Source organism: Kogia breviceps, chromosome 6 (genome assembly GCF_026419965.1).
Source record: "Kogia breviceps isolate mKogBre1 chromosome 6, mKogBre1 haplotype 1, whole genome shotgun sequence".
NCBI classification, from domain to species: domain Eukaryota; kingdom Metazoa; phylum Chordata; class Mammalia; order Artiodactyla; family Physeteridae; genus Kogia; species Kogia breviceps.
In genome coordinates, this window is record NC_081315.1 from 55,255,697 (window position 1) to 55,282,767 (window position 27,071).

At 40.3% G+C, this 27,071-nt stretch overlaps 2 protein-coding genes across 12 annotated transcripts in view; one reads left to right on the forward strand and one right to left on the reverse strand.

Annotated features, from left to right (window-relative positions):
• ANKRD17 (ankyrin repeat domain 17) overlaps nt 1-7,520 on the reverse strand; it is a 163,790-nt gene extending 156,270 nt beyond the window's left edge. For all 7 annotated transcript variants that reach the window (XM_059067186.2, XM_059067181.2, XM_059067180.2 and 4 more), the window contains exon 1: nt 7,013-7,520. In XM_059067186.2, the coding sequence (XP_058923169.1) occupies nt 7,013-7,432 (420 nt within the window). In that variant the 5' untranslated portion in view covers nt 7,433-7,520. The remainder of the gene's footprint in view (nt 1-7,012) is intronic.
• A 436-nt stretch (nt 7,521-7,956) lies between these two features.
• The window catches only part of ALB (albumin), a 127,105-nt gene continuing 107,990 nt past the window's right edge, over nt 7,957-27,071 (forward strand). For 2 of the 5 annotated variants that reach the window (XM_067035829.1, XM_067035826.1), the window contains exons 1-2: nt 7,957-8,183; nt 11,987-12,232. The gene's annotated coding sequence lies outside the window, so the exon portion shown is untranslated. Of the gene's footprint in view, nt 8,496-11,986; nt 12,233-27,071 lie in introns of all 5 variants that reach the window. The other 3 variants (XM_067035828.1, XM_067035827.1, XM_067035825.1) reach the window with 3 other exon arrangements.

The window sequence follows — 27,071 nt, forward strand, 5'->3', positions numbered from 1 at the left end:
TCATAAATTTGCCATGTCTAGTCTATACTTTCAAATAATCTCAAGAAAAGAGAAATGAGGAGTTTACTTATTTTCAAAGTTGAAATAACACTAATACACCTCATGTTTTTCTTCATGTTGTGACTCAGTTTGAGTAACTGGTTAATTTGAACATTAAATAATAAGAGCAATGAGAATATAATTAAAGATAATCAGCAGTCCTCCTTGATCATGGATTCCATCCCTCACCCATCCCTCACCCTCCAATCTTTTTTTTTTTTTTTTTTGCGGTACTCGGGCCTCTCACTGCTGTGGCCTCTCCCGTTGCGGAACACAGGCTCCAGACGCACAGGCTCAGCGGCCATGGCTCACTGGCCCAGCCGCTCCGCATCATGTGGGATCTTCCCGGTCCGGGGCACGAACCCGTGTCCCCTGCATCGGCAGGCGGACTCAACAACTGCGCCACCAGGGAAGGGAAGCCCCCTCCAATCATTTTTAAACTCTCTCTCTAGAACTTCCTTAGTTTTAGTCATCATTTTCATGGTACAGCAGGCAGAAATATATATAATCTATTTTTTGCAGATGTATCTTAGCATTATTTAAAATTAGAATTATGACTTTGGTTATCTCTAATACCTTATTTAATCTTGTTGAACTTTACTGAAAAAGCATGCTTTGTTTCAGACCATTTAATCAAAAAAAGCACATTTTTTTACCCATGACTCACATAAACCTATTTAAAATTTTCAATCTATTCTCAATAATCTTGTCCATTCCCATCAGTACAATTCAATATGATCTATCTGCATACTTTGAGAGATTTTATTATATATCAAAATTATCTATAAGAACACTAATAATATTGGCTCCAAAAGGAATTCCTAAAGTACTGTGATATTTACATGTTTTTCCACCTGACCCTCTTTTATCTCTAGTTTCACCCTGAAGTAAACATAAAAAGTCAACTCTAAAAAGATCAGGTAATGTTTACGAGTTTCGCAGAATGACAGAAGTCAACCTAAGTTATGCTTTCAATAATTAAGTCTATATTGATTTTTTCATAGCATTCTTGAGGAAGATAAAATTTCCAGCATGTCCCTTTTCAATAATTAAAACCCCAAATTACAAATCATGATAAAATAATACCTATAATGCTCTACAATTCCACTTCCCCTCATGACTGGATAAGAATAGTTTCTAAAGAAAAAAGAAAAAAAAAGTTAAGAAGTAAAAAAAAAAAACACCGTTAAGTCAGGAAGGGTATTTTGCTTCTGGGTGGCAAACGGATAGGCATAACTCTACCAGAAAGGTAAGGTTCCAGGCACTAGAAGGAGTATTCATATTTACCCATCACCTTCTATTCCCTAATGACTTGTTTTTTTTTTCCAAAAGGTGAAAGCTGAAGGAAGTTAGTCAGATTTGGCATAGGTTACCATGGATGCTGGTGCCCCCTATCGGTCTTAACAAAAATATAAGTGGTATCAGCAGGTACTAATTCACAATTAGGAAGTGAAAATTCCTTTCTGTCTATGGTCAAGTACGGAAAAATTATAATAAGGAAGCTCATTATATCCATATTTCATAAGCCACTAAATTATCCTTACAAAAATTCAGAATATAATGTCATAAGTGCAAATACTCTCAAGGGCCTAAAAATCAACCTCCTAGTCAACTGATGGTCTAATTTGGATGCTAGTAGAAGGAGTCTAGCAAATAGTCTAGTGAATTTCTGGGAGTCAAAATGTACTGCTTTGATGATTATTCAACAGTTAAAACTTTCACAATACTAACTCCAATTAGGTTGGTGAGGTTAATGACTAGACTTAACTGAGTAAATAGAATCCAATAAAAGCATCTGACAGGGGTCCACCATAAATAGCTGCAACCAAGTTCTGTTACCTTAAGACTTGAGGTCCAGGGACTTCCCTGGTGGCACAGTGGATAAGACTCTGTGCTCCCAATGTAGTGGGCCCGGGTTCGATTCCTGGTCAGGGAACTAGATCCCACATGCACACTGCAACTAAGAGTTCGCATGCTGCCACTAAGGAGCCGGCGAGCCACAATTAAGAAGCCCATAAGCCACAACTAAGGGGCCCACATGCCGCAACTAAGACCCAATGCAACCAAATAAATAAATACATAAATATTTTGAAAGAAGAGAAGAAATCTTTTTTTTTTTTTTTTTTTTTTTTGCGGTACGTGGGCCTCTCACTGCTGTGGCCTCTCCCGTTGCAGAGCACAGGCTCCGGACGCACAGGCTCAGTGGCCATGGCTCACGGGCCCAGCCGCTCCGTGGCACGTGGGATCCTCCCGGACCGGGGCACGAACCCGCGTCCCCTGCATCGGCAGGCAGACTCTCAACCACTGCGCCACCAGGGAAGCCCGAGAAGAAATCTTTAAAAAAATAAAAAAGACTTGAGGTCCCAAATATGTCCAAAGTAACTAAATAAGATATATTTATAAACTATTTTTACTTCAGAGATCTGACTTCACCAAATCCTACCAAAGGTAAGACATTATGACTTATTAATAACACACATCGTACAGTGCAGTAGGAGGTAGAGAGATGTGTAAGACAAGGTTTCTGTCTTTGGATCTGATAAAACATAGCAGACTAGATGAAAATGCTTCACCGATTAAAAGGCAAAATATGAGGATTTAAGAGAAGAGAGAGCATAGAGCTAATTTACCAGAAAGAACAGATAAATCTGAGACCCCCTACTTCACAACACAAATATGCCTTCTTTATTACCACATTATCTTAGAAGCAAGTTTCCCAATTCTAAACAATCCATATAAATGCTCGCTTGATTTCCCACAACCACGGCAGTGAGAATGTTTCAAAATAACAAGGTAGGAAGGAGGGAGGAGGTGGTCATATACTTCTGAGTATGGTATCTAATGAAAGTTTTACACACATACTACAGGTTAAGGGAAGAAAAGAAGAAAAACAACAACAACAACTTATAAGCACCTTCAACAAAATCTTGAGTTTAACTCCAGGGTATTCACAGCCTATCCAGACCCCAAGTTAACATCTACTATTTAAAAGGAAATTTTTTTTTCTAAGATAACCTTAAAAAGCTTAAGTCTTGAAAGGCACAGAGAAACAAAAAGATTGCCTCTAGACAAGGTGGTTTTCACTATAAAGTTTCATTCTGTTAGCAAGCAACTGTTAATTCTAAATGGTGGAAATATGAATATATTTATCTGTACTTCTCTGTATTTCTTTTTTTTTTAATGAGCTTTTCAGAACAAGAAAAGAAAAGCTCAGGGTAGCTAATTTGTCTTCAGTGGTTGTCCTACTGCCAAAAAGTATCTTCCCCTATGCCATCTGAATTTGTTTTAACTTATCTGAAATGCCAACATCACTGATGTCGTACTCAACATCATACGGCATACCAGAGCATGTGAATGAGTGAATGAATAGGCAGGCTTTGAATCAAACAAGCACAGGTTACGTCCCACTCTGCCACTTATCAGCTAGGTGACCCTGATGAAGTTACCTAAAACCCTTCTAACCCAGTATCTTTGCCCTTAAAATGAGTATGAATATCCCCTCCGAACATTTGTATACTTCCCACATACTTTATTCAGGATATACATTTAACCATTTGCTTTCACTCTCATACTTCCTCAAACTTATATTTAATCATTGGTGTATTTTTAAATCAATGTCTTAAAATAGTTTTGCTCACTGTTGCTTACTCAGTACAGCAAAATTCCTACCATATAGTAGAAACTCCAAACATTTATGAATAATGAAACAAATATGATGACACCACAGCGTAAGGGTGAAAATGGGAGTACACGAAAACTATATTAACTCATTTAATTCTAAAAACAATGCTGTAAGATAGAATCTACTATTATCACCATTAACATATAAGGAAACTGGAGAGAGGTTATGTAACTTGCCCAAGATCACAAACATAGTGTGTGATGGACCAAAGATATGAATCCAAGCTCCATCTAATCGGAAATCCACTAATTGGAAAAGATGTGCATCACAACTTTTATGTTAGGAAATACATTTCTATTTTCCACATTGGTTAGTCACCCATTGAAAGCCGAGAAAATTACTGCAATTTTCAATTTTTGATCTAAGGTTTAGCATCAAATTGGGGAGGTGGGTAAAGGAGTATCTTAACTTACATAAATTATCTAAAACATGATTATCCTTATTCTGAAATACTGAAGAGAAAATCCAATTCTCAATAACCTATGCTAATGTTTAGTAAAAATTAGATTCTTGTTCTTGAACATTCAAATAAAGCTTTTATTTAAATTGAATCTCCTTTCCTCCCAGTGTTCCCTCTTTCAGCAGATATACAAAATATCCAGCTAGCGTTTCATCGAAGTAAACATATATATTCTTGTTAAATTATCCTCCACTTTTGTAGGTTAAATACCCCAAAACTATAACCTTTCTTACTCCTTCTTAACCTTTCAACGATTTTTATTGGAAGAATAATCTCAAAGACGTTATCCATATTTTTCATTAGGTAGCCAATAACAGAAAGGAAGTAAGTACAATTAAGTATTAGCCACAAGATTTCCTAGCTCTAGAAAGTTAAACTTCTGCTAACATGTCAATAAAATGGTAATGAAATGAAAAACACTGCACAACTCATCCATTTAGCTTATAGTGTACAGTGACGATTACGTTTATTTATTTCTCTATTCTGGTCAAGGATGGAGGCAGGTGCAGAGACATACTGTCCTCCTGTCTGCTTATCCCTCATCATGTACCTGTATAGATTTATACAAATGGTTGTGCTTTCTTCCACTTATTTCTCCTGACTCAGCTCCATAACAAATGACAAACCCACTGTCTACACCACTGTACAGAAGACAGAATAAAGCATATTAAAAACAAAGAAAACACTCCCCTAGTTGATCAGTCAACATATACCATTCCTATCTTCCAAGGAAAACAAACCCAACTCACAAAACTAACACACTTACAAACTTAAGCCTTTTCTACATGACTTAATGAATTACTAAAAGTTTTGCTTATTAGGCTCAATTCCAATGGACAGAACTATCTAGGTATGTGAAGTTTAGAGAATAATATTTCAGTAAGTACTGCACTCAACTTCATATTAAGTTCCAAACCAGAGCTTGATACTTTATCTGATAATTTAAAATCTTAATAAAATATTGGTATTTTGCCCATAGCTGCATGATTGTGTTACCTTGCAACTGACCGCCTAGTTTTTGAAAAAGGTCAGGAGGGGGATACAGGGAATAAATTGTCATGAAAAAGTACACTGGTCTGAATCATTAGAAAACTCTGATTTCCACTTTTGCTGCTACCACCACAACCAGTTTCCTTTAAAAAAAAAAGTCTCATTTTCCTCATTTTTAAAATAAAGGGGTTAGATGAGATTAGCTCTAAAATGTTTCTCATCTCTGTAAAAATAATACAATCGAATGATTCTAACTACCATATGATAGATTTTACTGGAAATAAAGATCCTGTCACATCCTTCTCTTCCCTGTTTCATATGCAGGCTGAGCAACACACTATCCTGAAACACCCAACTAAGTCAATACAAAATCTATCAATACAAACCTACCCTTAGAATTCAGTAGGCTAAATGAAACAGCAGGGAGTGTCCATCTTTTTGGTATACATGCATGAACTATTTATTACATCTCTACCGATATAACTTCATCCAGTCTGAGGTAAAAGAGAATCTGATCTTCTACTAACAGACAAGTCTCAAATTCTTTCAAAGGTATTTCCCTATTTGAAATTAGGGAACCCAAGTTCCAATAATGCAATTTTCGGAAAACCAGCCTGTTACCAAAATTAGCTGTGCTTGTGAAAAAGAATAAATAGCAAGTGGTACTTCTAGATAATCAGTTGTTCTCTCTTATAAGTTAATTTATAATCAGCCTTTAAAGCTGCTTTCCTTCTGCTGCCTTAAGTTACAACTTCTTTCTTCAGATCGAGATTTTCGAGCTTCCATTTCAGGGAGTGGACAAAAGAGTTACAAAAGAGCTGCTAACTAGTAAGGCTAACTCTTCTTCGCTTGTTCTCAGTATGGTTGGTATGTTTTACTGAGTTTTGGTTAAATGATCTTCTTTGAAGAATGAGGTCCTGCAACGCCGCCTGTCTGTGGACCCAGGAAAAATTATAAACAGTTATTATGAAACCAGATCACTAGGACAAACCAAGAGGCCTTCCTATTCCAACTCACCACAACCAAGCCTGGCTCCAAAGCAGACTCTGCAGCTGCCTGACGTTATGTGGAAAGCAACAGGGCCTAGCTTAATTCTTCCTCACCAAGGAAGCATTTGAAAATGTAAGAGTATGTACATGTAAGGATCAAACATATTTTTCATCCACTGAGTTACATATAAATGTATATGGACATAAGATCAGTTCATCCAAAATCCTTGAGAGATTGAGGAAGTGAAGGTTACTTCAGCAGCCACAACAGTTATGAAAAAAAAAAAAAAACTGCAGCAGAACAGTATGGAAAAGTACAGCTTCTCACGTGTCTCTCACATACACAAATACTTAGCTCTGAGTCCATTACAACCTTGCCTCCCCCAAAACTGCTCCCCTCCACCTCACAAGTGGGAGAAATTTACCAACCTCCTAGTCGTTCCTCACGAGACTCATCTACCTATTATCTTACCCCTCCCGCTTTGGTCCCGCCCCCGCCCCCGCCCCAGGAGTAACACGGCCCTACTGGCCCGAGGCCGACCCCGCCGGCTGGGCAAAGAGGGAATCTAAGCGATTCCCTCCATCCTAAACCGAGTGAACTATGCCAGGGTAACGTGCTATTCACCAACTCTGTGCACTCCGTGGTCCTCCCACCCCCACGTGTCAGCTACCCTCCCCCACATGTCCACACCTCACAATTTCGGTCGGGGAAAGAAAGGGGGCAGTGGAAAGCCTGGCCCCTAAGACAGATCAAGCCCACAGGAATCTGTCCCACCGCAAGTCCCCTCCCACCTTTGGCCCCTACCCTTTACGCTCCCTTCCTCCCTCCTTCCCTTGAAACCAGGCCCTTGCCTCAGAAACCTCCTCTTCCTCGTCGTCGTCGTCCTCTTCTTCCTCGCTGTTGTTGCTGCTGGTGCCGCCGCCGCCACCTCCGCCGCCTCCGCCGCCGCCTCCACCGCCGCCGCTGTTGTCGCTGTCGCTGCTGCTTTCGCTGCTGCTGGGGGGTCGGCAAGTCCGGTTACGTTTGGCCTTGTGGTGTTGCTGCGGCGGCGGCTTCTTCTTCAGGAGCAGATCGCAGACTCGCACCATCCCACGAGGAGACGAGGCCGAGCGAGCCCCGCTGCCGCCGCCGCCACCGCCGCCAACGCCGCTGCCGACCTCCGCTGCCGGTGCAGCCGCGGGGGGGCCCGCCACAGCCGCCACCGCCGGGGGGCTCCCTTCTCCCTCAGCTGCCGCCGCCGCCACCGCCACCGGAACCGTCGCCTTCTCCATCTCCGGGGAAAGAGGGAGGGCGCGGACGGGGGAGGGGCGTGGGGGCTACGCTCTACCGCGACTTCGGCCGCACCGGGGCCAACACAGCGCTCGGTGCCGCCTCCGCCGCCACCGCCTCGGTCACCTCTACTGCTGCCGCCGCCGCCGCCGCTCCGCCAGCTCTCACCTCGTCTCGCGATACTAAGGGCGGGGAGCCTGACGATGGGAGGGAGGGAGAGGGAGGGATCGTGAGGGAGCTAGGAGGGGGTGGTTAGAGGCGAAGAGGGAGACCGGGGTGTCGGGAGATCAAGCGGAGGGGAGACTACCCAGAGTCGGGGGAAGTGTGCCTAGGGCGACTTCCGATGGGGGGACGCCGGGGACAGAGGAGGGCCGCGGTTACTGCCGTAGCGCCCGCTACACCCGGATTTCTTCTGTTTCCTCGCTATTTCCCCCGCACACAGCCCTTCAGACCTCCCTTCTTCCTTCCTCGCTGGTGACTAGAACGCAGCTGCAGGCGGAAGTACGGGTGACGCCATCAGCCGTCGCCTGAGCGGTGGCGCGCGGGTGGCCGAAAGACGAAAGTGAGGTTTCGAGGGTTGGGTCTTGGGCCTCCGCGGGCGGGCAGTGCTGCGGTGCTGGGGGCTGGCGGGCAGGCTGGAGAGGAGCAGCCCGGGCCGGGTAGGGAGCCCATACCGAAGCACGGACCAAACGCTTTGTTAGCTGGAGGCCGGGACTGCCTGATCCGGGAGGTGGAGCCTGGTTCTGGACTATTGTACGTAGTTTCGTTTCTGGCCATTTTTTTCTACCGCCAAATGGTGAGTTAGGGCTGTGGATCTTGAGAGATGGCGTCGTGTAAAGAGCCCACTTTGGCTAAATCTTGGGTCAGACTTCCTGAACCTGAGTTTACACCTGTGTAACATAAAGGAGTTCGACTAAGTGAAGTCTGAGATCACTACAACTCTGAAGTTTCCAAAGGGGAGAAGACAGAAGGAAGCAGAATCTGTGCCAGACTCTGCAGACGATTCAGTTAATGACCCCGATTTACTCCTTCCACCCCTCACCTACTCAGCTTTTTATCTGTGAAGTAAGCATCATAAGTAATCATCCTTGTCTGTGAATCTCTTGAAAGGAATATTGTGATGGGGGTTGTGAGTTCAGTTGTAGGTGTCTGAAGAACTTTCAGGACTTTTGGAATAATAACGTAGCTTATTGAACTCAGAATTATCCCTTTCAGGTTCAATAACACAGTAGCATAAGGAAAATGAAGGAAACATCAAAGAAACATGTACTGGCACAAGATAAAAAGTATGTCTCAGCTGATATAGTTGCCATTTTAAGACTGCTAAGTTTAGCCGAGTATGCCTGAATTTTTTTAGCCTTTTTTTTTTTCTTTTTAGCACTGGCATACCATATGAAATGTGGGCAGTTGCCAGTACTCTACAGAGTACTATGGCAGAATTGGCAATGATTGAATCAATTCATTCAAGCAAAAATTCATCATGTGCCTACTGTGTGCATAGTTTATAAAATCTAAGTCTCTGCTTCCTGGGGCTTTACAGTGTAATAAGTGTTATAGTAAATATACACACGAAGTGCTAATCATCTGCCTGTTCCTCTCCTACAGTGGTTGCTAAGTTCTGTGCAGAACAGTACATTACATTATGTATCTTAACACTACAGATTTAGGTCCTAACCTCAGCTGGATTCCTCCCTCCTACTTATATATTCTTCAGCACCTTTTTCTCCCTTCCCACTAGAATACTTTCGCAGTCTTTAAATCCCAACCACATTTCATTATGTGACTTTACTTCAAACTTCACAAGAAGATCGATGCTATTAGGCACAAGCTCCTTCAATTTTCCAAATACTAGAAACTTAGGTACTTCTGGATCTTTCCTTTCCTCCAATATCAGAGGAATGAGACACTCCCTGCTCTTATATAAGATGAATTATCCGTCTGTACTCTAGTTCCAATCCCGGAGTTCTATTATCTTTTCTGTCTTCAATCCTCTACAGTTGTGGTTCCACTCTATTTCCTTTCCTTCACAACCAAGCTTTAAAGAGTATTCTACATTCAATGTCTCTTTTTGTTATCTGAATTTCACTTATTAACCCTCTGCAGTCTAACTTATGTACCTATCACACTATCACAAATACTGTTTGAAGTAATCCCATTATTTAGAAGAAAATGAATTCTTACTCTTTTATATAATAGGGAAATGATTATTTTGTTGAAACTATTAGAATAAGGTCACACCTATTAGAATGGACAAAGCCCCTGGAGTGACTTTCTGTTCTTTTTATGTAGCATTTTTTTTCCTTTTAGAACCTTGTAACAGAGTTGATTAGTCATTCATGAAACTTATTTCTTCTTCCTGCTAGACTAAATATCCCAACTTCCCTTTAGTTATTTGTGGTCATGTGAATGACTTTTAGCCAGTGAACTGTAAATGAGTGGCTAAATTACTACTTGGAAGACAGACGCCTCCAAATTAGAAACACTGCTTTTTGGACTTCTTGTAAGAGAGAAAATTGAGATTTGAGAATTCATATGTTATAGGCTAGAATGACCAAGACTAACCCAGAAATCAGTGCTGGAAGTGGGGTACTGCTTAGACAGTACTCCATATTTTTATGCTATAAAATATGATGTATTGGCTTACTGATGATGCAGCAGATGTTGGAGAAACTGGTATCAGTCTGGAAGGAGACCCATGTTTTGCAGTGACAAAATGGGTGGTAAAACTATTACCTACCTATTGAGACTGTAGCTCAGTACAATCTCAGTAATAAGGGGAAATAGTTCAAAAGAGTATAAGTAATACTATATTTTGCATTTTAGCATTTTACTTTTAGCAAGACTTTGCTAAAGAGATAAGCTCAGGAGACAATTAAAAGTGCATAGGAATATTTGGAATTCTTGACCTGGAACAGTAAACAAATGAAACTAGAAGAGGCCTTGAGTACAGTCCTCCCAAGATTTAGTCCTGGAACAAAAATCAGATCAAGGCTTTGGCCTTTCCATCCAAGGCCATTATTTTCGATGGCCTCAAGGAGGCTGGGATGAAGTTCTTGAGAAACTGACATGGGGGCAAGGAAGCAAAGGAATAAATTGAGTTAGAGAATTACATAAGAAAGAACTTTGGGTGTAGTTACTGGAAGCAAATAGATCATAGGACTAAATTTTTGAAGGAATTTTATTACTGATCAAATCATGAACCTGATTCAAATATTGTTCAAGTGTTAAAACCTTGAGGCAGCTGTTGCACCCCAAACTTGCATAAGTAGAAAATAGAGCATAGATGCTTTACAACTCCCCAATACTCACATAGGACGTGGCCATGGGGAATAATAGGCAGAAAACATTTCAGAGGCCAATATTGGGCCATACAGAAGACAGAGGACAAACAAATTCCCCTCCAAAACTAGATTGCGATCTCATCAAAACTTCCTCCACTCTCACAGTAGATGGACCACAAAATGCCTGCTCAGTATTTCATCATTGTTACATATCTGTATTGCCTAGTGTCACAGTTTTCTCTTTTTCTAATGAGAACATATTGTAGTTACCTGTTTCTGATCTACCACTGCACAATGTGTTTCCTGGAATTTGGGGTGATATTAGAGATAACTTGTGTTTTTTAATTCATAGGTTGTATCTTTACCTAATGAAGAGGACTGCACATTACCTAAAAACTAGACTTTAAGCGCAACCTAGTAACTGGATAGAACTTTTAGGTTGTCTTTATTGGGGTAGGATGTGTTCTTTGTGTGGGAAGAGAGGTAAAATGTATATTTAGTGATCAGAATAGTGGACTCTTGCAGACACTAGATTCTTCTTCTGGGCACACAGTCAGATTACGTTTCCCAGCCTCCTTTGCAATTAGGCGTACCAGTTAGATGTGCCAATTAGATTCTAACCAGTGGAATGTGAGTATAAGTGATGTGCTCCTATTGCATCTCTGGTCCATAAAAAATATCACATGAAAAGTTCTCCAGCATCTCCCATTCCCCAGCAACTTAAGGCATTTGTATTGGAACCCATGTGTTGAAGATGGCGAAGCCACAAGGTGGAAGGACTCTGGTTTCCTGAATCTTCACTTAGAGGATAGCTGCCTGCCTGTTAACTTGTGTTAGAGTTCTTATGCATTCTTTTGTGTGACCCATTGATATTTGAGAGTTTGTCCTAACTAGTATAGATCTACCCTTGTTTCTCCAGGTGCAACCATCCATTTCCTGGTCTTAACTCCCATACCAGAGGAGTGGGCCCATGAATCAAGCCAACCAAAGTACCATAATTCCTCAGTCACAGGGATTGGTTTAGGAATGGGCAGGTTAACAAAAGGAGCCAATCAGAGACAACCTCACCATTTTGGCTAGCATTATTGAGAAAGAGGCACCTCACTCTGGCTGAAGTTAAGCAAAAACTTAAATTATCTGTGGCCTTTGGTCACCATGTGGCATGAACATGTCTGAGAAAGAAATTATTACAAGACAATAGAGGCGGTCTCGATGGTATTGCAAGAGGAAAAAAGTGCTTATGAATTGAGACATATTTCTTGGCTCTCTCCTCAGAGTTGAAACCCTAAGGGGTAAGGGATAGACACTGCCAGGAAGACTTCGGAATTCAAAAACAGGGAGCTTGTAGCTTGGGCCCTGTTTCCCACCTGGAACTTTGCCCAACACAGGCAACTACAATCAAGTAGAAATGGCAACATAATATGTTTAAGCAGATGGCCAGGCAGCATTGATAACCACTCCCACTCCTGCATGTTCCTTGACTACACTGAACTGAAAAGGAGATACAGAATTCCTTAAGAGGTATGTAAATTTGATTCACAGTAAGAGTGCAATTGCTTTACATAGGCTTGTTGCAGTACAGGATGATTGAAACTCATGGCACAGGCTGTGGTATGAATCCATGGGTTGGACAGAGGATCCTATTGAGAAGACACTAACACCCATAAATTCTAAAGTAAGGGCCGAGGAAAAACAATCACATTTTGAGAGAATAGATTGCAAATTGCATCATCAATAGACCCTACAGCAACAAATTTAGACAGCAAGCAGATTCCCCTCCAACAATGCCATGATAGTGAAGGACTTACCTCCAGCAACCAGATAAAATCTTAGAGAGAGAGAAAAGCCTAATAATATGTTAAACGTTGAATTCCCTGAATTTGCATACAAAGTTGATGTGAAATTCAAAACGGACTATTAAACTGGAAAAGAGTAAGAAATCTCAAAATGGCGAGGTTTGGGTTTTTATTCCTGACTAGTATATAAAATAATACCAGTGTCAACAAATGACACATCCTGAAATGTAAAACTGGTAAGTCTAGGGGGCGTGCACAGTCATAACAATTCCTTGGCCCTGGCTAGGAGGTTCGTTAATATTTACTATGTTGTTGCAAGCAAGCAAATTGTTAAATATCTATATCAAGGTTAACGTTTTAGGGGAATTGGTAGAAAAATGTCAGGATTTTGCAGTGTATCCATTAGCAAGGTCCTACAAGAAAGGGATACATTTCAGTTCAAGCTGCCTATATGAATTCAGAAGAAAGAATACAGTTGACCCTTAAACTGTGCAAATTTTAAAAAATAAATACAGTGACCCTCAGTATTGGGGGACTCCACATACATGGTTAAATCTGCAAATGCAGAATCCACAGATCTGGAGGGTTGACTACTGGACCCAAGCATCCACAGATTTTGCTATCTGTGGCAGGTCCTGGAACCATTCCCCTTTGAGTACCGAGGAACAACTGTATATTTCTAAGACACCCCCCTTCTGCATGTACTCAGTAATCCATGTGACTGAGAATCAACTAAACCTGCAATTTACAGGTTTGGAAAACCCATATTCTCTGTCCTGAGCTAAAGTTATTGCTAACACAGATAAAGAGTTGAAAACTCAGTAAAAGATATAATTGGAACCCTGAAAAAAGCCTGATTCTTGATCACCTCATACATCTCTTGCTGTCTATATCCTGTCTGACAAAGGTTGACAAATTAGTCCTGTAGTGAGGAACCATTCCCTGAGATGCAACTCAGAGGCAAGTGGACAGAGATAAATTCCAGCTGCATTATCCCTAAACTCATTGCTCAGCTTATGATTTTGGATGCAAAGGCCAAAATAGAAATACATAGTTAATTTAGTTGACTGGAGGATAGACATTGCTTTCCAACCTTGTAACACATTGCTAAGGGACAGAAAACAGATTAACACACCATCTCTGTTTTTGGTTTCTAAACCAGAGTTACCAAAAAGCAAGGTGACCAGCAACCAACTAAGATTGTAAGAGACTTGTATAGACAAAAAATACCAAGTCTTGCAAACAAAGGCCTATGATTGCTTAATTCCAATACCCTCTTACGTATGGGCAAGGGGTCAGGGATCACCTTCCAGAGCACAAACTCAAGACGTATTAACTGGACTTCCCTGGTGGAGCAGTAGTTAAGAATCCGCCTGCCAATGCAGGGGGCACGGGTTTGAGCCCTGGTCCGGGAAGATCCCACATGCCGCGGAGCAACTAAGCCCAAGCGCCACAACTACTGAGCCCACACACCGCAACTACTGAAGCCTGCACACCTAGATCCCCTGCTCTGCAACAAGAGAAGCCACCACAATGAGAAGCCCGTGCACTGCAATAAAGAGTAGCCCCACTCGCCTCAACTAGAGAAAGCCTGCACGCAGAAACAAAGACCCAACACAGCCAAAAAAAAAAAGGATGTATTAACTGACCAAGAACCTCATCTACTAGCTAATTAGAGTGCCCTTACTTTCCTTAAGTGTATACCAATATCTAATAAAATTATCTTTATCATGATGTGCTACATTCAAACCTGGTTTAAGAAATGCATATCACCTAGAACTCTTGGTTTCCAAGAGCAAGGTGGAAAAATTGGATGAGACTTTGGCATGTCTCCTGTTGGAGAAGAGAGTATTTCAGTTGTCCATGGTATAATTACATTGTCTTAGACTAGGGCATTTTTAAAATTCTGTGTACTGAAGGAAGCACAAGTATAGGTGCCGGGTAGCCAAGGGGTAGAATGTAGTGAACAGCACTTTTGTATGTCCATCTTTTCAGGAGATTCCTATGCTTTATGTAATAAAGCTGTCAATTATGTGACTTTTCCCCTGTCATAAAGATAGGTACATGAGCCAAGCCAATCTCCAGAGTAATGTATGACAGTTTTACTGAGGCTAGGGCTGCCACTGACCATCTTTGGCACAACAGGGAGCAAACCTACCTTACCATATACAGGTGTACCTTGGAGGTATTGCAGGTTCTGTTCCAGACTACCACAAGAAAGCAAATATCAGTAAAGTGAGTTACGAATTTGTTGGTGTCCTAGTGTTTACAAAAGTTATTTTTACACTATACTATAGTCTATTAAGTATGCAATAGCATTATGTCTTAAACATATTAAAACATTATGTCTTAAGCATGTTTAAGCATTATACCTTAAATAAAAATACTGGGCTTCCCTGGTGGCGCAGTGGTTGAGAGTCCGCCTGCCGATGCAGGGGACACGGGTTCGTGCCCCGGTCCGGGAAGATCCCACATGCCGCGGACCGGCTGGGCCCGTGAGCCATGGCCGCTGAGCCTGCGTGTCCGGAGCCTGTGCTCCGCAACGGGATAGGCCACAACAGTGAGAGGCCCGCGTACCGCAAAAAAAAAAAAAAAAAAAAAAATACTGCTGAAAAATGCTACCATCATCTGAGTCTTCAGCGAGTCATAGTAGTAACATCAAAGTAGTTTCACAGATAACCAAATCATATATAGTAATAATGAAAAAGTTTGAAATGTGAGAATTACAAAATGTGACACAGAGATACAAAGGGAGCAAATGCTATTGGAAAAGTGGTGCCAATAGGTATGCCCAGTGCAGAGTTGCCACAAACCTTTTATTTAAAAAATGCAGTATCTGCAAAATGCAGTAAAGTGAAATGCAACAAAGCAAGGTATGCCTGTAGAAAAAACAGACCAAAGCATTATAAGCAATAGAGGGTAGAGTCCAGATAGCATTTGAAATCCAGGATCATAGACTAACCAATTGTCCATTAATTAAGTGTCCACTAAGTTCTGTCTTTTTTCCCTCCCACACCTGCTGCTCTCATTTAAGCTATTTCAAGGTATGTTTTATACATGTGCAACTAAAATATCCCTGACTAATATAGTCCCCTGGGTGGCATAGTCCCATTCTTAGAGAATCTTAACAAAACAAGGATTGGGGCAGTAGTTAACATTGTCCCACCAAAATCTCCATGGAGACATTTCTCAATTGCCTTCCTTGGAAAAACTGTTTGACTTTATTAAGGAAGATAGTGATTTATGATTACTTCATAATTGCCAAAGTCATTAGCCTCTCCCAGTCCCTACCTTACCTGGTGTGGAATTTGGCATAAATTGTTGCAGTTTCCAAGTGGGTCCCAGTAACCTAATCCCCTTCTTCTTGCCTAGGTTCTGAACAATTTGGGAAATAAAGTAAAGGATAGAAATGGGGGCCAAAATATCACTGTATTACTGATAAAGTTAAGTTGGTTGATGTTGCATAGTGGGAAAACCAAATAGGCCTGCCAACTGATCCCCAGAATTAGGCAGATTTATACCTCCAATTCCTAGCAACAACACTTGACAGGGACAGCACGGAGGATCAAATGGGAATTCAGTCTCTGGACAACCTTGTTCTTTGAGGTTGGAAGACAAAGCTAAATCAGACATTCTGGGCTTCCCTGGTGGCGCAGTGGTTGAGAGTCCGCCTGCCGATGCAGGGGACGCAGGTTCATGCCCCGGTCCGGGAAGATCCCACATGCCGCAGAGCGGCTGGGCTCGTGAGCCATGGCCGCTGAGCCTGCGCGTCCGGAGCCTGTGCTCCGCAATGGGAGAGGCCACAGCAGTGAGAGGCCCGCGTACCGCAAAAAAAATAAAATAAAAATAAATCAGACATTCTTCACAGATTTACTAATTTTATAAGTCACTCAATCTCCCCAAATGTAGAAGAAGACCCAGAACTAATTGAGGTCCTTTCACAGGGAGCAAACTTAAGAAGCAAGCAAGATGCTTTCTCCGCTACCATCATTGACCAATTACTACTTGAACCTTCCTTCCTTCCTTCCTTCCTTCCTTTAGTTTCCATGATAACCTAGTGGCTTTACCTTTTTAATCAATCCTGCTTATTCTTTATAGGCCTTTCTTCCTCTATCTGGCTCTTAAATATTAAGAGTTCCCCATGATTCTGCCATTGCCCTATTTTTATTTTATATACTGTACCTAAGGAATCTCATTTAAGTTCACAATTTCATTTACCATATATAAGACTAGTGAATTCATATCCCTTATCTCCACCCCAACCCATATAGATCCAGGGTTACCAATGGAATTACAGTGTTTAATGTTTCCTTAGCCTTTATCTCCAACCTAAAGGGATCCAAGATTACCAAATCATATTCATTCGTTCTATGTTCTATGTTCTCACTACCTAATTACTTTCTTTGCCTCACAGCCACTGCCTTAATTTGGCTTCTACCATCTTTCATCCATTCTATTGCAAAAGTCTATTAATCTCTCTGCCTCTGATCCTACTCTACTCCATTTTATCCTCTACATTGCCACCCAAGTTAATTCTCTACCTTGTAAAAACAATTTCCTTCTGGATACAAAAACAATACATATTCATTGTAGAGCGTTAACAAAATATAGAAAAGCGCACACACAGGAACATATAATTCCATCAGCTAGAGATAGCCACTGATGACATTTTAGTCCAACTCTTTTCAGTGTTTTATAGGTGTATTTTTAAATAAAACGAGAATGCTGCTGCTGCTTGTTTAGCATGCTTTTGTTTTGTTTTACTTAATATATGTGAGCATATTCTCAGGGCATTAAATGTCATTTGTATTGAATATATAATGGGTATATCAACTTAAGCATTGCAAACTGGCAGCCTATAACCAATAGTGAATATATAATGGATATATCAATTTATTAAAGGTAAGCACTGCAAACTGGCAGCCTATAATCAAAACTGGTATATGGACATACTTTATTTATTTTTTTTTATTTTTATTTTTTTTGCGGTACGCGGGCCTCACTGCTGTGGCCTCTCCCGTCTCAGAGCACAGCCTCTGGACGCGCAGGCTCAGCAGCCATGGCTCACGGGACTAGCCGCTCCGCGGCATGTGGGATCTTCCCAGACCGTGGCACGAACCTGTGTCCCCTGCATCGGCAGGAGGACTCTCAACCACTGCGCCACCAGGGAAGCCCTGGACATACTTTATTTTGTCATCACAGCATTACAAAGTTTTTTGAATTTTGAATGCCTTTACACAAGATATGCTGTCTTGCAATTCCTCATAGTTTCCACAAATTTTTTTCTCTTATGCCCAGTATTATTCCCTCATTTTTGTCCCTAACCTGTTTTTATTTTTGTTGTTGCTATTGTTTGTGTGTGTGTGTGTGTTTTTTAATTTGAGTTGAAAATGGACAATTTATCCAAAATAAGAATGGATTTTCATTCATTCACCAAGTATTTGTTGCCTACCCACTATGCACCAGGCACTATGTTAGGCAAGAAAATGGTGAGCAACACAAATGTGGGCCCTTATACCTTGAAAAATATAGTCTAGTGTGAGAGATACACAAATAAAATAACTGTTCCAAGGGAAACCTGACCTAGGGACTTGTGTTTTGTTTGGGAGGGCAGAGCTTTCCTGAGGAAGTAAAATTCCTTTTACCTGGTACATCATGTCCACCTTTCAATGAAAAATTACAAGGCATACTAAAAGACAAAAAAAAACATAGTTTGAAGAGACTGAACAGTTATCAGAACTAGAATCTTGGAATATTGGAATTATCAGACCAGGAATTTTAAAAATCTATGAAGAAATTGATACAGCCACTATGGAAAACAGTATGGAGGTTCCTTCAAAAGCTAAAAATAGAAGTACCATATCACCCAGCAATCCCACTACTGGGCATATACCCTGAGAAAACCATAATTCAAAAAGACACATGCACCCCAATGTTCATTGCAGCACTATTAATAGCCAGGACACAGAAGCAACTTAGATGTCCATCAGCAGATGAATGGATAAAGAAGATGTGGTACATATATACAATGGAATATTACCCAGCCATAAAAAGGAACGAAATTAGGTCATTTGTAGGCATGTGGATGGACCTAGAGACTGTCATACAGAGTGAAGTAAGTCAGAGAAAAACAAATATTGTATATTAACACATATGTGGAATCTAGAGAAATGGTATAGATGATCTTATTTGCAAAGCAGAAATACAGACACAAACATAGAGAACAAATGTATGGATACCAAGGTGAAAACGGTGGGGTGGGAGGAATTGGGAGATTGGGATTGACACATATACACTATTGATACTACATATAAAATACACAACTAATAAGAACATACTGTATAGCACAGGGAACTTAATGTACTGTGGTGACCTAAATGGAAAGGAAATCCAAAAAAGAGGGAATATATGTATATGTGTAGCTAATTCATTTTGCTCTACAATAGAAACTAACACAACTTTGTAAAACAACTATATTCCCATAAAAATTAATTAAAAATAAATAAATGAAAATAAAAATCTATGATGAATGTGCTTAAGGCTTTCTTGGGCAAAGTAGACAACACATGAGAACAGATGGATAATGTAAGCAGAGAGATGAAAATTCTAAGAAAGAATCAAAAAGAAATAGAAGAGATCAGAAACTCTAACAGAAATAAAGAATGTCTTTGTTGGACTCAGTAGGAGACTGGACACAGCTGAGGAGAGAGTCTATGAACCTGAGGATATAACTATAGAAACTTCCAAAACTGAAAAGCAAAGAGAAAAAAAACTGAAAAAAAAAAAACCCAGACTATCCAAGAACTGTGGGAGAACTACAAAAGTGTAATATGAATGTAATGGGAATACCAGAAGGAAAAGAAAGCAGGCAACAGAAACAATATTTGAAGCAGTAATGACTAAGGACTTCCCCCAAATTAATGTCAGACACCAAATTACAGATCCAGAACATTCAGAGAACACTAAGCAGATAAATGCCAAAACAAAGCACACACACACACATACACACACACACAAAAAAACCAAAACCAAAAACAAAAAATTACACTTAGGCATATCATATTCAAACTTAAGAAAATCAAAGTTAAAGAAAAAATCTTGAAAGAAGCCAGAGGGAAAAAATAGCTTACCCATAGAGGAGCAAAGATAAGAATTGCATTTAACTTCTCCTCAAAAACCATGCAAACAAAAGAAGAGTAAAGTTAAATATTTAAAGCATTGAGAGGAAAAAAACACCAACCTAGAATTCTGTACCCCACAAAATTATCATTCAAGTGAAGGAGAAACACTTTCTTAGACAAACAAAAATTGAGGGAATTTGTGGCCAGTAGACCTGCCTTGTAAGAATTGTTTAAAAAAGTTCTTCAGAGAGAAGGAAAGTAATATAAGTTAATAATATAGGTGACTTCAACTTGGCAGGCACCTTTCTGGTTTTGGGAGGACCAGTAGCTCCTCTGATGGCCCTATTCTGAGGTGTGGCTTTAGGTTGTAATTCTGGAAGCTCACCTAAAATCCATTTCATCTGTCCATCAAAATAATTCTATAAGCTATTTAATGTCCTATAATATATCCCTTTCTGCTTAAAGCACAGTATATTTTACTCTCTTCAACTTAACTCTGACCAATAGAGTAGTGCCAGAGTGGCTATAGACAACATCTTCAAGAAAATGTGAACTTGTGATCGGTTATCTGACCTGAGTGGGTTTTAAACAAGCAAGAATCCTTTTGGCATCAGAAGGTGGGACTCAGGAAATCTGTTGCTTAAATGCTGACTTGTGATTGCCTGGAAGGTAGGGCCTACTGATGTCAAGACTTTGGCAAGCCATGTGAATATAATGAGAATAAGGAATACAGGTTTGTGGACTGGATTGTCTGCTTTTAGTTGTACCAAACAAAGGTTAAATGAAGACCGTGACAAATCCAGGATTTTAAATTCCAGGCTCCAGGCGTGACTAGAGTTTTAGGGAGCTTCTATAATTACCCTAAAAGAAACTTGAATCTTTAGGTCCCGAGCAATCATATCTGAAAATAAGATGTAGAGTCTGATCTTCCAAATTGCAGGATTAAAATGAAGGTTGAATTTACAGTATTTCTGGGGCTTATATATAAAAACCAGGGACTATTTGGGATACAGTGAGACCCTGAGAACATTTGAGTGAATTCAGATAACCCTGAGGTTCATAAAACATCAAACCTCACCAGGTATTCCTTACCAGCAGGCCCTCTTCCCTTTATGTTAAGACTGGCCTCTCCCTGTCTGAAATCTCTGTAGCCACCCCACTTGAGGGAGCTACCACATGCCATATCTCTACCACTTCTTGTATCCAGACCAGATCTATAGCTAGAGTCATAATCCATTAAGAGGTCTATGTGTAACAGTGACAAGCTTTTGATATGCTCCAGAAAACTGGAAATATGTATAAAGATGAAAAAAGAATATAAGTTTAGAGTCAAACTTATTGATATAGGATTCTCAATCCCACGTGGTTATAACTATTTTAGATGTAGTCATTTTGGAGTGATTATAATCGTTTGTTTGCTTGAATGACTGAAATGTATTTTTGCTGGTGGACAATGTTAAGTGGATTTGAGATATCAGAAGTTGCTTAGCAAAATGTAGAGGAAGGGATAGAAAGATTTAAGGAGAAAGGAAAACTTGAGTGATTTATCATGTTCACTCTTTCTACTACTTTCCATTGTCTCCCAGAAGAGCCCAGAGGATACTCCCTTCATCAAGATATTGAGAGAGTAGTGACAGAAATGTCAGTAATCTTGAAAAGCTCAACACTCTAGTTTCCATCATCTAAAGGCTGGGGATAAAGTGTGGGGGAAATGCTATTGAAAGAGGCTCTCTGATTTTAATTGAAATGGTGTACTCCTATAGTAGTACAGACAAATTTATTGCACTTAAGCAACAGAGGCAAGATAGGTGTGATTGCCATAACTGTAAGACTACAGTGGAATTCAGAATGAAAGGTCTTTGGTAACGGCAAATTGACCATGAAGCTCCTTAGGACTTAAATAGATAGGCAGCTTACAAGAATAGCCAGGGTTACCACATTGCACATAGCTCTTAGCAACATATACATTGTAGTCTATACAGATGGTGTCTCCTGGAGTACAAGACCTACTACAGTGAGAATTGTGCACCCTTGAATTGTGCAAAATGGTGGCCTGGATATAACTTAAAACATGCTGAAAATTGAAGCTTCTTACCTAATCTCCAAACCTCAGTCATTTTACAGTCCCTAAGAACCCCAGGAAATGGTCACATGAAGAAGATACATGCATCACAAGTACATGCAGCAAATGTTTCTCCTTACTTTCTATAAGGGACCCATAGATATTTACTAATGCTTGGCCCCATTTCTTTAACCCTATCTCTAGCCACATCCTTGCTATATCATTACCATTGCCAGAGTGTATTTTCCTGCTTCCTCACTTTGGGCCCAGCAATATGATTTGTTTTAGCCAGGTCGTATAGATGGAAGTAACGTTGTGTCATTTGTATATGTCTGCTTGACTTCTTGCCTCTCTATCACTGTCATGAGAACACATCCTAGCTAGTTCACATATTCAAGGAAAAAGAGATAGTGGAACAGACCCACACCAGCAAACTTGCACCTCAGCTAAACTTAAGATATGTGAATAAGCTCAGCTGAGATGAACAGAGCTACCAGTAAAAATGAAGAGCAACACCCAGGGGGTCTCTTTGGATTTTTAAGAATAACATATGGCATTTGTGTATGCTTCTTCAACCTATCTAATCCAGTTTAGGGAAGCTGACCCACCAATGTGAACAAGAACAAATAATTGTTGTTAACCACTAAATTTGGGGAAAATTTGTTATGAAGCAATATCTGATCAATACTTGGAAGCTATTCATTGAGAAAAGGGAATACCCAGGAATTACTGGACACTGACTCTTAGCATACTTGAATCCCCAGGACTTGGAGTGCCACTGTGATCCACCAATTAGAATTGTTGCTTATGGAAGTAAGGTAAAGCTGCATTCCTGGAAAATTGCATGATTAGTGCTACCATAAAAGACTTGAAAGATGTAGTGGCAATGATTTCTTTCTATTCACATTTATGTGTCCTCTTTTGCCTATGTAGAATAGATGAGTCTTGGAGAATAGCAGTGGATTACTGTAAATATAATCAGGTAGTGACTCTAGTTACAGCTGCTGTTCCAGACATGCTCTCTTTAATAAAGCAAATCAACATAGCCTCTATCAGTTAGAATATAACTATTAATCTGTCAATTGTTTTTTTCCTTCTATCTCAGTAAGAAGAGGACTCCAAAAAAGTGTTTGTTTTTACCTTGAAGGAACACAAATAATACTTTCATTGATCTGTTTCAGCTCTCTAGCTCTGGGTTACAGTCTAGCCTGCAGAGACCTTTACCATCTCACCATCCTACATAACATCACACTGGCCAACTACTTTGATGATATACTCATAGTAATGGGTGACTGGATTTCAGGGAGTGGGAGGTAAACTCCAGTGAAAATATACAAGTAACTGTGACCTCACTGAAATTTCTGAGGATCAGGTGGTCTCAGCATCTCAGGATATTCCCTCCAGCACAATAGGAAAAGTGGTGCACCTTTTTCCCATATCACTAAGAAAGCACTTGATGAGCCTCTTTGAATTTTATAAGTAGAATATCCTGCATTTGGATGTGCTACTCCAATCTGTTTAATGAGTTACCAACTTTGAAATATCCTCAAAGCAAGAGAACTTTCTAGCTGGTCTAGGCTGTAGCTTAAGGTTCTATAACAGATTTAGAGTCTATAACAGATCAAGATGCTGTTTGGAGCTAGGAGAAGAATCATGGTGTAGCCTACTAGGGCTTTGAATCAGTGCCATATAATCAACTATTCTTTTGGAATATTCCTGGGCTTGTCTTGTGAGCCTTAGTAGAGACTGAACACCTTACCATGAGAATTTAAGGCCATGAAGTCTGGGATGCCCATCACCAACTGGGTTTTATCTAACCTAACAAACCCAAACCATAAAGCTGTATATAACCAGAATCACTTTAACATCAACTGGAAGTGACATATAGAAGATTGGAGTCACTGAAGCCACTGGTAAATAACATGACCAAGTAGGTGGCTCCATTACCAGATGCCTACTCTGTCTACATTGCCACCCTTCTATCAACCCACACTTGTGACCACATAGGGAATTCTCTATGACTAGTTGACTCAGGAAGAAAAAATTCAATCCTGGTTTGCAGATGGTTCTGGAAAATGAGCTGGCCCCTGCCAGAAGCAGATTGCTATAGCATTACAATCTCACTCAAAGGTAACTCCAAGGGGGAAGAACTTTAATCAGTGTATGTCATTTAAAAAAAAAATAAATTTATTTATTTATTTATTTTTGGCTGCATTGGGTCTCCGTCGCTGTGCGTGGGCTCTCTCTAGTTGTGGCGAGCGGGGGCCACTCCTTGTTGCAGTCTGCGGGCTTCTCTTGTTGGGAGCACGGGCTCTAGGCGTGCGGGCCTCAGCAGCTGTAGCATGCGGGCTCACTAGTTGTGGTTCACAGGCCTCCAGAGAGCAGGCTCAGTATTTGTGGCACATGAGCCCAGCTGCTCCGCAGCATGTGGGATCCTCCCGGACCAGGGCCCGAACTCATGTCCCGCGCGTTGGCAGGCAGACTCTCAACCACTGTGCCACCAGGGAAACTCCAGTGTATGTCATTTTCAATTTGGAAAAGCAGTGTACTTTGTCTATTTATGGGTAGTGGTTAGTGTTCTGGCTGGACATACAGGGACATGGGAAAAATAAGGCCGAAGGATTAAGGGATAAGTTCATTTGGGGAAGTGATATGTAGATGGACCTCCTGTAATGTTAACAGAGTGTGAGCATATTTATATCTCATGTAAATGCTAACAACAGTAGCAGCAGCAGCAGCAAAAGAGGTCACCTCTGCAGGGGAGGCTTATCATTAATCAGGTAGCCAATGTGACCTCTTCTGTGGCTACTAGTTAGCCTTTTTCTCCAGCTAGTCATTTCTTGGTCAATGGTTCCCTGAACAAAGTATGATGACAGAGATGGAAGTCATTTATGATCTCATAAAAACATGGACTTCTCTTCCAGAGGGTTGATCTATCTACTGCTATAGTTGAGAGCCTAATCTTCCAGCAGCAGAAAGCCAATGCTGAGCACATGAAACAACACCATACACCAGGGGGACCAGTCACCCACCTGGTGGCAGGTTGATTATATTAGACTTCATCTATATATAGGTGGAATCAATTTGTCTTCATAGAATGGATCATTATAGTGCAGCTATATTTGTTTTTCTTGCCTGCCATACTTCCTCTAGCAATGCTATTTATAAAATAATGGAATGGCTTATTCAGCATTAGAGAATCTCATACAACATTGCATCTGTCCAAAGAACTAATTTTAATGTAGATGAACTAAAGCAAAAAAATAACAACCGGGCTTCCCTGGTGGTACAGTGGTTGAGAGTCCGCCTGCCGATGCAGGGGACATGGGTTCGTGCCCCGGTCCGGGAAGATCCCACATGCCGCAGAGGGGCTGGGCCCATGAGCCATGGCCGCTGAGCCTGCGCGTCCAGAGCCTGTGCTTCGCAATGGGAGAGGCCACAACAGTGAGAGTCCTGTGTACTGCCAAAAAAAAAAAAAAAGAATAACAACCATGTGGTCACTGGCTTTAAATGGTTTATAAATCCATGTGGTTACTGAACTATAAAGCAATGACTTTATAGAATGGTGGGATGGTCTATTGAAGAACTCAGTTATGATGTAAGAAGCAAGTTGGGAAGTACTGTCTTAAAGGATTCAGATACTCATTCTAATAACAGAACACATTGGTCTGAGAACAAAGTGGTGGCAGTGGAATGGCACAAGTCTCTCTTAGACCTAACGACAACAAATTTATGTCGTTCAGACTGAGACACTTTTAATAATTGAAATGGAGGGACTTCTCTGGTGGTCCAGTGGTTAAGACTTCGCCTTCCAATGCAGGGGGTGTTGATTCAATCCCTGATCGGGGAGCTGAGATCCTACATGCCTCGCGACCAAAAAACCAAAACATAAAACAGAAGCAATATTGTAACAAATTCAATAAAGACTTTAAAATTGGTCCACATTAAAAAAATATTTTGGGGCTTCCCTGGTGGCGCAGTGGTTGAGAATCTGCCTGCCAATGCAGGGAACACGGGTTTGAGGGCTGGTCTGGGAAGATCCCACATGCTGCAGAGCAGCTGGGCCTGTGAGCCACAACTACTGAGCCTGAGTGTCTGGATCCTGTGCTCCACAACAAGAGAGGCTGCGATAGTGAGAGGCCCGCGCACCGCGATGAAGAGTGGCCCCCACTCGCCGCAACTAGAGAAAGCCCTTGCACAGAAACGAAGACCCAACACAGCCAAAAATTAATAAATAAATAAATTTAATTAAATTTTAAAAATCTTAAAAAAAATTGAAATAGAGCATTAAGCAATTAAACTTACATAATATTTAAAAATATGTATTAAACAACAAATTGATTTTGTTATATTGGTGGGCCTATAAAATAGTATGTTTGAAAACTATTTTCAAAAATAAATCTGGATACACTAGAGAAAATTAAAAACTGCTTAATACTGATTATTAGTCCATTAAAAATAACAACCAATAATTATTCTATAATATTTATGTATTTTAATCAGTTTCTCAGCTATATCTGTCTCATACCATGTATTTTTTCACTTCTGAAAAATGTATTTTTTTCCAGATTCACTGAGACTAATTGACATATAATATTTTGTGAATTTAAGGTGTACAATGGAATGATTTGATGCACATTTATACTGTGAAATAATTGCCACAATAAAGTTAGTTAACACTTCTATCACCTCACATTATAGTCACCATACTGTACCTTAGATTCAAATAAATTATTCATTTTATAACTGGAAGTTTGTATCCTTCAACCAACATCTGCCAATTTCCCCTGGCACCCAGCCCTAGTGAAGAATGTATTTTAACATGGTATTATGTTTGTAATTTTTAATAAAAATATCTCTAAACTTCTTCAACATTGTATTTTACAGTTAATGAATTTTAAATTATTGATGCTCTCAGTTGACTCTTCTGTTGACCTCAGTATTTTTATGTGGGATGCTCTCAGTATTTTATATGCTCTTTATATAGGTTACTATAAGTATCTGATAAGCTCAGAGCAAATTATGCCAAATGGACTCTATTCTCGAGTTGGATTTTGTTCTATTATATGTGTAAATATTTCAGCCCAAATGTTTTCAGATACTGTCTTTCCTGCTTCCACTCATTATATCCTTTTTAAGACAAATCTCATCAAGTAAATGATCTCTATTTATGATTCTTTAAATGTAATATCAAATATAGATGTTGCACAATAATAGATAAATTCTCAATTTCATTCTATTCTTGTACAGAATATAAATTTATTCAAGTAAAAATAGAAGCTCCATGAAAGAATCTCCTCGTAAGTCAAGGGTATTTGTTTCTTACTGCTGTTGTATTAAATTACCACAAACGTAGTGGCTTAAAACAACACAAATTTATC